Raw genomic sequence first — 12,462 nt, 5'->3', positions numbered from 1 at the left:
TAGAAACTTGGGTCAGTCTATGACCTAAAATCATCAAATCACTCTACATTTGAGGTCATTTCTAAACAGGTATCATAACCCCCACTAGCCTGGTGAAAGAGAGGTTTTTAGCAACTTGGATGGGAGACAGGTTAGATCAATTTCTAAAATAAATTTCAGTCAAATATGTATTTTCACTAACAGAAAAATTCTTAAACAAAGACCCTTTTTATCACTTCCCATCTGCTTTTTCCTGACGTAGTATCTACCAAGAACAATGTCTAGTGGGCTAGTTCTGCTTTTCTGTTCGGGGTTCCTACACTGCAGTGAGGAAGAAGTAATTTTTATCCTTATTAGAAATAGAGCAATCTAGTTGACACATTTCCATAGTTCTACTCTGTAACCATTGATGACGGGTCTGAAGGATCAAAAAATGCTACAGGGGACAGATTGCACTTTTTACATTCCTGGAAGTAAAGCTATGTGCAAAAAAAGAACTCTTGACTGCATAATTATGGAATAATTTTATTTCTGATAAAAGCAGCATATTTTAGGGGAGATCTAGATACACCCAGTATCTCAAATCATTCCTCTCAGAGCAACAGCGTTTTAGTTTTGTGTGAGATTAGAGTAGCAAGAGAAAGAACAATTGAAATAGAAAAGCATTAACAATGGAAAACTATCTTATCTACAGAAGAAGTGATGAACAGTTTAAGTTCTTAGTATTTTTATTGGTAATATTTGGGTTTACAAAGATCCAGATCACGTTACAGAAACATACGCAATTTGCAGATAAAAAGCAAGGCTGAGATTTCCAACCCAGAATAAAAGTTCTCATAGTCCCATGATAACCTTTTTCCTCCACAGAAACAGATTCTAAGAGTGTTATTCTGCACCAACTGGGGGGGAGGGTGCTATTTGGCACATCTTAGGATGGAAATATGAGTTTTGAAAGCTGACTCTCAAACACCTATGAGTGAATAAGAGCATGAATTCCACAGCTGAAGCTTTCTATTGGGAATATGTTGATCTGTTAATTTAAGAAATCATCAAAATTAACTAGTTTATCTGTCATCATGGCAGTATTTCCTGTGCATAAATTCCAAGTGTGTGCAAAGCTGTAGAGTCCGGTGGAACAAACATGGATTAGCAGCCATAAGCATAATTCTCTCTTTGCCACTGACTCAGTGCAGCCTTGAGGAAGCCACTCTGTCCTTCTACGTGTACTAATGACATCGTGTAGCTTGTTTGGGTCTGAGCACATTCATTAGTTATTCCCTGATATTGCTGTAAAATGCAAATTGTTTTATGAGTGTTTGTAATTGTTTTTAAAAAGGAAATAAACAGGAAACATCGGTCAGGAAATGTCATTGCTGAGACACTTAGATTCCTTAATGACATGGTCAAGAGAGGCAGCGGTTGGGTTAACAACATTCTTTACGGAAAGAAATATGCAAAACCTGGGCTTTTCTGTAACTCTGAAACACGGGCTGCGTGATGTCAGGCACTGCATATCCTCATGTCTCATTTCTCCTTAAGCACATCAGCATCTGCTTCTGTAAAGTGATGAGGCCAATGGTTGGAAGTTCTGCTTCTGAGATTTTTATAGGGTAATCGTCCTGATCACCAATCTCCAGATTTCTTCTGAGCAGAGTGGCTTTCTTGAGCTGTATGCTAGGTGAAAACCCTGGTTGTCCTCAGGGGAACCTGTTAATGTATTTTTATCCAGTCGCACGGCAGCACATGGCATGAATGTTGTAAAACAGAAATGGTTTTTCCACCTCATTAGTGGTGCAAGCCCAAATCCCATTCCAGGATCCCTCTGTGGGATCCTGCTGACGCAGCTGTGGACCCAAGCGTTAACTGGGCTAACTGGTATTTCCAGGGAAGGCCCTGGGATTGCCCTCAACTGGGCATGCCTCCCAACTGCTCCCTGCAACACTGCCTGCTCCTGTGCAAAGACCAAAGGTCTTTCCGGCAGCATGTTAAGTTTTCTCCTAGGAAGTTCCCAGTGTTGCCTATGACATGGGGGATTTGGAGGCAGAGCCAACAGGGGCTAAGAGCTGACTGGCAGACAAAAACAGTCAGATGTGGTGGGTGTGTGGGAGCTGGTAGTGGTGTGGAAACGAGGGGTTTACTGGAAAACAGCATTCTGCTCCTGGGAAAGCATATGTGCCTTGCCAGAAGGCCCTGAAGAAAGGAAATAATCTGGGTTTTACAAGCAGACCGCTTATTCTGCGCTAAATGCAACTTTGCTGCCTGTTCACAGACAAATCCCATCCAGCCCTAACGTGTTAAAAAAAAAAAAAAAAAAAAAAAAAAGCGGCCGCACCGCACGTCTGGAAGCACCGCCGCCCCCCTTAACCCAAACCTAAGATGGATTCTGAATGGCTTCACTCTCTATCCACTGCCCAATTCCAGCATGGCAGCGCGCTTCCCTTGCCCTTTCTCAAAATGGCAGCCTCCAACTTCAACCCGAGGCCGGGTTTCAATTCGCCTTTCCCTTTGGAAAAATGGCGGCGCAGGGCTCTCGCGCCCCGCCCCGCCCAGGTGACGGCCGTGCTGGGCGGTGACGTGACCCACGGAGGAGAGTAGTGGCGGCTCGCTGCAGGGCTGGGGTGGTGCGGAGCGGAGCGGATGGCTTGCGCGGGTCTCTCTCAGTGCCCCGCGGCTCTGCTGTGGGGCTGGCTCCTGCTCGGCTCCAGCTGGGGCCCGGGGCCCCCCGCGGTCGCTGCCGCCCCGCGCTTCTCGGCCGATTACGTGCTGGACGACGCCCGCGGGCTGGGCAGGCGGTTTGACGGGATCGGAGCTGTCAGCGGCGGCGGGGTGAGCGGCGCCGCCGGGCACGGGCGGCTTCTGCGGGGGTGGGGCGCAGCCAGCTCGCTCGGCGCGGCAGCCGAGGGGAGCCCCTGACGGGGGTCGGGGGGAGGCGAGAGGGGGGGCTCTGAGTGGGGCATGGTCTGGCTGCCAGGGGAGCTGGGACAAGGCCCTGCTTTGTGCGCACCGAGTCTGGCTCTGTGGTGGCAGTTTCTTCTCTGCTGCTTTGGCTGCTGAGGGCGAGGTGCAGCCTTGGTGTGGCTGTGAAAGAGCTAAGCCGGGGTGGGTTTTAGGTTCCTCCTAACCATTTGTCTGTCTCACTTCTAAAATGCTGGAAGAGGTAACAGCCCTGTTCTAGACTCTTCTGCCCTCCAGCAGTAAGAGTCACCAGCGCCACGGAGTTCTTGCCCTGTCTTGGAGGTGTGTTGAGTTGCTTTCCTCATCCTCCTGCTGGTGTGCCTCTCTGGTGGGCAGAGAGCTTCAAGTAAAGTGGGAGTAATCATGCTGGGAGGGAATTGCTTTTGCTTGCCATAAGTCTGTGAGATCTCATTCTTTCCTTCATTTCTATGTTTCTCTGGACTCTTTTCTTTGAAGCAAATTGAGGGTAATTGGAGTACAAGCCATTTACAATCTACGAAGGCAGAAATGTAAAATTGAGAAACTGGAGCAGAGTTTTAGCAGAATTCCTGATGCTGGGATTTTTTTCTGTAGGTTTACTGGCTATGTGAGATTGCCTAGACTGACAACCTGTAATTTACTTACAACGTAGGTTTTTGAAGTTAAGTGTTTGTATTTTCATGTTTTCTCCTTTTCATTTTAGGCCACATCTAGACTCCTGGTGAATTACCAAGAACCTTATCGCTCTCAAATTTTAGATTATCTGTTCAAGGTAATGTTTGTTTTACTGCTACAATAGTCTCTAGTTTCATACAGGATTTCTTATTGTTTACTGTTGGAACTCCTTTAGTATACTCATTTAGAATATTCTAGAGAATGAAATGAGACAAACTCTATTTTGGAAAGCATAGACTTAATGTCAATTTTGACTTGACACTTGAACATTATGGAAAAACTAGCAAAAGAAATAAGCTGCGTTAGTGACTGCAAGTTGTAGAGTGGCTTTTTAGCTGAGAAGTGGAATGTTTAGTAGATAGATCTATTACTGCAAACCCTAGTCTGGTCAGTAATTCACTTTTTCATTTTGTAAAGGTCACTTAGTTATGAAAGGTAAGTCTCATACATGTTACATCTTTTCAGTCACAATTTCTTACATTGTTGCATTAACATGCATACATTCTTGTAGGGTAAATATTTCAACCTTTCTTTTATTCCTCTTGCAGAAGAACAAGCTTCCTAACTCTTTGCAGAGTTTTGATCCTGCTATGTGAACTGCTGTATAAGAGCAGCAAGAGTAGTTGGTGGCCTAGTATGTTAACTCTGAAGGCAAAGAGAGGAGCCTTCTTTCAGAATTTGACAGCTGCCAACGTTAAATATCTGATGAGAGTTATGGTAAAACTTAATTGTGCAGAAGTAATTTTTATCAGAACGTTAATGATTTTGCTGTTGTTTTGGATAATCAAGCATTCTTCTTCAAATTAATACTAAGATTCCTCTTATTCCTGCTTTCAACATATGTTGATTATCCATCTGGGGTTTATCAGCTAGGATTGAATTCTTTCTGTGGTTAAAATGTGGGGTTTTGCAGGTCATAACAGTTGTGTGAAGTGGGTCTTTGAGACAATCCTTTTTTTTTTCTTTTTTTTTTCTTTTTTTTTTCTCGAGTACAGAGAGACTTGTATAATGTGAAAACTACTGCATGTTGGCCTCATTTCAATAGGGTATCTTTTCCAAATTGATACCAAGCATAAGTGCAGGGTTTTGCATGAACTCTGTTGGTTTGTAAGCTCCTTTACTTGCAAAGTTGCCCAACTTAATATAGGGTAAGATTATTGCACTGGACAGTAATAACTTGTCTTGCTTTTGACACTATGAATTAATCCTCTGAAAGAGGATGTCATGTTGTTTTTAAATAGCTGTAATCCAGAGGGAATCTGTAATTACTAAGTAGCTGTAATCCAGAGGCTGGAGGGAAGTAATTTATTGTGCAGTTTAAAGAGTTGGTTGTAAAGGATGGTGTAAGATGTTACATATGACTGGGGAACAATAAATGTTTTTTAGGAGACTGAAGTCATATGTTACAAATCTGGGTTTTCTGAAGGAATCAGCAGGCATTTGGTCAAATAAGATCTAGCTGAGAAATCATGGGAGTTTTTAGACATATTCTTTCACCCAAACATCTTAAACTATGATGAGATACCTGGGAGGAAGCCTTGTCTCATTCTCCTTCTTGATTTTTTTAATCTTCAGCTTTCCTGATGGAGATGGAAGAGGGAACATATTAGAAATATAAAATCAAAAAATGCATGAAGAGAGATAGCAAATAGGGAATACTTGTTTCTTATTTAAAAAATACCAAAACTCTGTAGGCCAACCAAAGAATCATCTATGCAGCAGGTATATTAATAATATTTATTTTGATTTTACAAAGTGAGTTTTTGCATCATAAATCTTTTTTTTTTTTTTTTTTTTTTTTTTTTGATGGTGAAATTATACCTGGAATTGGATAATTCCATGGAGGAGGCTGATATAGGAGGACATAATGATTAGCTGTAAATTACATCTTGAGCAACTCTTAAACCACTGATGGCCAGAAGAACGTTCTGGGGACATGATCACTTTGAAGAGATCTTAAATTAGACCATATAATGTTTTCTTTAGCTTAATCAAGCTAAAGTCTACACAGGTGGGGCAAGTGCAATTGACTGTACATTAGCCAGAAAAATTGACTAAATACAAATTGTTTTATTCACTTTTGCTCAATTTCCTTTGGGAGAGGAATTTCATATACTGTAGTTGTACCATTATGAATATGTTAAAAAGTAACAATGTTGAATTCATGGCATCCTCAGTATCCTACACTTATTGTAGTTGTGTGGCTTTTTTTCCTCAGCCAAATTTTGGTGCTGCTTTACATATCCTGAAAGTAGAGATTGGAGGTGATGGACAATCAACAGGTATGGATTCTGTGGGAGGGAAGTTTAATTTCTCATTTCAGTGATGCAGTAAGCAGCGCCTTTACTTTAACCTCCTGGTCCTGCATGTTTCACTTTAGTGGAAGCGTAGAGATATGCTCTGTAGCATTTTTGGAGCTGTACAAAAATGTCAATAATAATGTTGACTATTTATAGAAAAGAAATTTACATTAACACTCAGGAGAATATTCTTTCTATAATATGGTTAACAGGTTGCACTCTAGACCAAAATGAGCTATTCCCTCAGATTTCCTAAGATCAGGGAAGCTCTAACAGCATTCATAACTGCTGAGCATTTCTCAAGCACCAGTAGTTTTGCAATACAAACTGTAATACTTGCATAGGGTAAGGTAGTTCATGCCTTAAAAACATAAAGGTAAAACCAGCTGATCAGAGGCAATCACATTTCTTTGATTTGATGAGCCACTACATTGTGGTGTTGACTGACAGTATGCACTACTTATTTTTGCTGGCTCCACTTTAGAACGCAAATGCATTGCTTTAATTTACCTAATTTGCTATATTTACATATAGGGGAAGCTGTGAGTGATACGTGTTTAGTAATGGCTTGTCTACTTGTGATGGAAAGCTGAGAAGCAGTAACTAGACTACTGTTTATGCTTCCTCCCTTTCTCTCCCTCCAAAATCTCTTTGGTAGAGAATCAACTTAAAGCAGACTTGGTTAATAAATAGAAAATACGGCATCTTTTTTTAGGGCATTTTATTTTTGTACTGTCTGTGTTTGTCTGGTTACATGTTGTTTTTCATTTTTTGATTTATTTAAGAAAATTTACATAATGAAAAGTATTGTACTGTTTAAGAACTTAGTGTTCAGTCAACAAATTCTGGCCAGGGGAAAACAAAATCTTATTTACACATGCACAGACCTTGTTGTCAAACTCCCTTGCTGCTGGCAAAGGGAAATGTTATATATTTGTTGTAATTTTTCCAGCTTTTGTAAGGCGAACAAGAAGCATCTGTCTTACTATTCTTAACTCCAGCTGTTATTCTTATCTCAGAATTTTTGTGATTAGCAGTCTAGATTTGGAACTTAGTGGTGGTTTGATGTCTTTGACAAATAGAGATTCCAAATAATCAAGCATTGGTAAGATAAAAAAAAAAAATCGTATTTTCTGTAATGACATGTGCTGTTTCAGCAGTCTTCATAAAAGTGCAAATTCTGGTTAGGGTTGATCTCTGTAATAATTAGGCACATAGTTTAGTGTGAGTAATTGCTGCAGTTGCATAGGAAGTCACTATACATAAGTCACACAACACTTAATGTACCTTTCTAGTTTATTTACCTCTTCCTGAATGAACTCATTGCACAGCCTTCAAATCTAAAAACTTCCTGCAGTCACAGAACACCACAGAAATGATAAACTAGGTCATTAGCTATAAAAGTATACTTTCTTATCATGAGAAAATTTGAAGAAAGTTCTGTCTTTTCTCCTTCAGGCTTGCCTCCCCCAGACGGAACAAACTAAACTATTTTCATCTGTTTCTTTCTAGTTTAGATATAATCTGCTGCTTATACTTACTATGACTTTTTTTTTTCTTCCTTCTGATCCTAATGCTGCAGCTTTCATAGTGGTTCTTCAGATGAAGATAAGCATGAATATATATTCAACATTGTCATAATTAGGAATAGAAATGTGCAATAGATAGTCTGATGCAAAAAGAGGGCATAATTAAAAAGATATTAAATTTGTGCTGTACTTCATCTAAATCTTCAAGAATGAAGGATAGCAAGTCTTGTCTGTTCCCTCTACTCATTTTGCTTTCAATTACATACCAAAGAATGTGTGAACCATACTAGAGTTATGTGCTTGCATGCTATAACAGTGAGCAACACAGAAAACACTAATGTGTAGTAGCTTATGACACAGAAGCTAATTGTGAGCTGCCTGCCTTTTTGCTTTCTAGATGGCACTGAGCCCTCCCACATGCACTATGAAAATGATGAGAACTACTTCCGGGGCTATGAGTGGTGGCTGATGAAAGAGGCCAAAAAGAGGAACCCCCAAATTAAACTGATGGGTAAATTGCTTTGAATAGCTTTCTATTTTTTAGTTTATTTAATCAGTTACATACCTGACTCTTAATTGTCATATTACTGTTAATGGACAGGTTTTTTCTATGTTGCAGTAGAAAAAGTAGCATCTACAGTATTTAGTCAGCTTGTTTTCATGTTTCATTTAAAGATATTGTGTTCTATTCTGTTAGAGTAGCGTAATATCCTGCAAGACTCTAGTTGTTTACTTGCATTAAGTGACATTAATGCTTAGAGTTTTATCATCCAAATAAAACAATGAATGTAAATGATCTGTCACAAAAGTTGAATTTCTGATTGTAAATAAAGTTTAAAAAAAGAAGAAGTTTTGGAAGTGGGGAGGGACAGAAAAATAAAAACGTATAAGTGAATTTGATGCATGTGTGATTGACAGTTATCTTTCCTGTAAATTTATAGGAAAGGATTTATAACTCTCCCCTCCCCTTCCTGAAATCAGGAACATGATTTTACCTGAACTATTTTTCAAAATGTATTTCATGTGAAAGAAGGGGAGATTTTTTTTTTTTTCCTCTAACTGCGGAAAGTGTTTCAATAGTGAGCCTGAATATAACTCAGTTGATTTACAGTGAGATGTCAGATGGAATGTATGTACCTTCTGAAAAAGGAAGTGAAATCTTTCTCACCAGTCATGATAGATATCAATTCTAATGAATCTGAGACACAAATGTCAGCACTTCTCATTGGTGATTTGAGCATTTTTTTTTCTTATGTGTACTTTGTTTCCTTTGAACTACTTGTGACAAGTGAAATGCTGAGCTTTTCTATATGCTAAAATCTTCAGTCTTCCCTGACAAATTCTAAAATTAGCTGATGGACCTGACATTTTAAGATACTTGCCTTTGTGCCTTAACTTTTAAGACAATGAAGTTTACCATGAATTTTAAGTGTTCTATGCTATTGATAATGCCTTAATGTAATACACAACTGCTTCCCTTTTGTATGTGTTAATAGTGGTTGCAGAACCTACTATAATCTTAATGAGCAAGTGATAGAAAGCCTTGCTTCAGCAATCTATAGGGCAGAGTGCCTTCGTATGTAATATAATTAAAAAAAAAAGTACTGCGTCATTTGATTGTGCCCTTCTGTCTAAATTAATCTATTTTTATCTTAATCTACTTTAATACTAATTTTCCTTGTGTCATTTAGCAACTAGACAGGAAATAAATGTGCCTTGCAACTGTCTTCTGGTTTCCATATTGTTAACTTGATGATCTGTTATGCTTTTACTACAGGGTGTCCAAGTGAAAGTTTATAACAAATGTGTATGTCTAAGTAGTGAAATATTATCCTAGTTATTTTAAAACTCTTAAGAGCATATTTTCAGGAGTTTGGAAGGTTGTCAGTGTGTGTGCTTTTTCCTTGTGACATTCTTTGATCATGTGATTCATCCACATATGCCAATTTGCTACTTTTGCAAGCATAGCCATCTCTCTCTATCCCCAAACAAGACTTCCTTTCTCTATAACCATACGTGCTATTTGAGTTTCAACGGTTATTTAAATCATGTGTTGTTCGTTTTAGTCTATTATTGCTTAACAGTTCAGAGTCAGCAATGTTTGAAAAGAGCTCTTCTCAGATAAAGAGCAATCATGCTTTTTTTCTCTGAACAGATGAGATGAGCAAAAACATAGGAAGATACTAGAAGTATGTACAAATAACTAAAGACGAAGGTTTCATTCGTACTGGCTATTGTGCTCTGGCTTCTGGATTATCTAATCCCATCCTTTCTAGGTATCAGGGTCTGCTTTATCCAGCTACAAGGCATGACTTGATGCAGCATTTGCCAGTTGGGTTCTTTTAGACAAGTACTGTGGCAAGCAGTGAGCTTACCATTTGAGATTATGACTATTAATAACCTCTTTCTTTCTCCAAACAAAACTCCCGACAAAGGAAGGAGAGTTTGTCTTTGAATTAACCTATAGTGTCTTACAGAGAATCAGCTGAAATAGCATAAGATTAAAATACAGATTGATTAATTTTTCTTATTCAGTGCAATATCCAGTAAACTGCTGAGACTCAGAAATGCTTTTTTGTGATCCAAATCTTTTTCCCTCTGTCTTGATCAGATCGTCACTTCTTTTGAAAGTCATATGCAGAACATTAACAATGTTTGGTGTTCAGCATTGATCTCTTGTTTGAAACTTGTAAACTGTTACCCTAAAACCTTCAGAATGTTAGACCTGTTAGAGGTAATATTGTGCAACAGAAAGATTGTACGTAGTGAATTGTTCTCTAGTAGTAATGGGTTTAGTTTTTTTTTAAAAAAATGGTAGTTGATATTACAGTATGTTCTCTGGTTAAGTAAGATATGTTTTATTGTATTCCCTGTAAGTATGTGACCTTGAAGTGTGTATGTATCTGCCTTGCCTTTTTTTTTTTTTTTTTTTTTTTTTTTTTTTTTTTTCTGGCAGAACAAGCCAACTAGTTATTTAAGTTTACTGAGTAATATAGAACATCTCCTTAGTTACCTTATTAATTTGCTTCTTCTGTCTTTTCAGGATTACCTTGGACATTTCCTGCATGGATAGGGAAGGGTGAGAATTGGCCTTATGATTACCCAGATGTCACAGTTTACTATATTGTTTCCTGGATATTAGGAGCTAAACAGTATCACGATTTGGACATTGATTATATTGGGGTCAGTGGTGCAAAATTGCCTGTGTGGTTTTTTTTTTTTTTTTTCTTTCTTTTAATCTTTGTTCCCAAGTTCTTGGTCTTGTGTCTCTCTCTGGATTATGGTGGGGTGGGAATGAGGGGAGAGAAAAGGAGGGAAAGAAATTATGTAATTGCAGGGTTGTTTATTTTTGTGTGTGTGTTTTTAGTTTAAAATGTTTCTACAGTACTAACTGTTAACGTGGAAACAGTGTAAAATTGCAAGATTGCTGCCTTCCCAAATCTAGAATAAAATTGCCTGAAAACTTGAGAATTCTAAAGATCAGCTAATGATTTCTTGGTGTAAAATATGGCCAATGTTTTGCTGAAGGGCAACCCCATACATCTTATTCCATTTTTAACTGCATTATTTATAGCAGATAAGGGGTATGAATTGCAATAAAATGTAACTACTGTATGATGTTACAGTGCAGTGTATGCAAGTAGTGAGGGAATGTCTGAGAGAACTGCCCTAACCTGGAGGTGAGAGGGAGAGAGAATCTGGAAAAACATTTTTTGAGTTGATTATTTGACAGAGATTCAAATTTTTCTTTTCTCAAATTAAGAAAATCTGTGTGGATAAGATTCCTCTAAAATAAGTTCTGTGCTTACTGAATCACTGACTTCAGGCTATTGATTGTTTAGATGTAAGAGAATTGTGTAAAGGACAGGAAAGGTGAACATCCAGAGTGAAGCTATGGTTCCTGTCCCTCAAGTAAACCCATATACTCTAATGCAGGAGGGTATATCTGATGTCTCTCTCTTCTGGAATGTTTTTCCCTGGATATTGCAGATGTATTTGATCTGTGTCAGTCTTGCATTCTGAATAACACAGTGATGCTCCTGAAATACAATTAATTTGGGGGTAGGGGTGCTCTTTCAAATTTTCTTGTTTCTATGCTCTTACAGTAAAAGGTATGGAAAGTTCTGCACACTAATTATTTAAAAATGTCTGGCTTCTATGTTGTTACTTGACACAGAGTTTGGCCTTTTTAATTCTATACTTCTAAGAAAGGCGAAGTTCCATTTTCAAGGGCGATGTGCTAACAGTGCATATTATATGATTTTTTTTTCCTTGTGTGTGGGTGTAACGTGAAATACAGAAAAACGGTGAAGCCTGCGAAGGCTCAAGCTGTCAAAACATTTTCAACAGTATTTTGATTCTATACTGTAGCCTTTACTGCTGTTTTGACTTGCAGTATGTGCTATAAAATATATATCATCAGTTATATGGTGAACTAAGCCTTCCAATACATAACTTTTTTCAGAACTGAGCCAATCATATTAGCACTTGTGGAAAGATGTAGAAATATCCTTTTGGTGCTTTCATCCTACGAAGAAACAGGCCTCTAACATAAATTAGTGGAGTTCAGAAAAAGTGTGGTTTTCTTTAGACAGAAGATGCACATTGAGAGAAATTGCCTAGAACTAGCCAACGAGAAACACTGAACTCTAGGTGTATTTGAGAGGCACTGCGTTGTTCAGTGGGCTCAACATCAGATGTCGACATCTCCCCCTTGTAAGAAACTGTCCAAGGGTCTGGAGCTGTACATCTACAGGGCAGTGATTTCTGCGTTTGCTGGTGAACATGAGCCATTATGCTCATACTGTGGGTCAGAGGAAAAAGGAAAGAGGTTTCTGACTTTACAGTTACTGGCCAGGATATTTGGTAAGCAGAAAATCAGCACTGCAGCTCCTCAATTTTGATATATGTTTACCTTAAGCAGTCACTCTGTCACTTTGTAAAAGATGAATAATCTAGGGCACCAGATATTGGAAACTATTTTGTGTGTCTGTTTACTTATGTTATCCAGAAACTCTCCATTATGTTTGAATAAGAATATGGCC

General features: G+C 38.6%; 1 protein-coding gene across 4 annotated transcripts in view; it reads left to right on the top strand.

Moving 5' to 3' along the window:
- The first annotated feature begins 2,578 nt into the window (after positions 1–2,578).
- The window catches only part of GALC (galactosylceramidase), a 48,394-nt gene continuing 38,510 nt past the window's right edge, over positions 2,579–12,462 (top strand). For all 4 annotated transcript variants that reach the window (XM_062577528.1, XM_062577525.1, XM_062577526.1 and 1 more), the window contains exons 1-5: positions 2,579–2,805; positions 3,617–3,685; positions 5,807–5,870; positions 7,815–7,928; positions 10,461–10,600. In XM_062577528.1, coding sequence (XP_062433512.1) covers positions 2,617–2,805; positions 3,617–3,685; positions 5,807–5,870; positions 7,815–7,928; positions 10,461–10,600 — 576 coding nt within the window. In that variant the 5' untranslated portion in view covers positions 2,579–2,616. The remainder of the gene's footprint in view (positions 2,806–3,616; positions 3,686–5,806; positions 5,871–7,814; positions 7,929–10,460; positions 10,601–12,462) is intronic.

Source organism: Rhea pennata, chromosome 5, assembly GCF_028389875.1.
Source record: "Rhea pennata isolate bPtePen1 chromosome 5, bPtePen1.pri, whole genome shotgun sequence".
NCBI lineage: Eukaryota > Metazoa > Chordata > Aves > Rheiformes > Rheidae > Rhea > Rhea pennata.
Note: the sequence above shows the minus strand (reverse complement) of the source record. Positions and strands in the feature narration are given on the sequence as shown.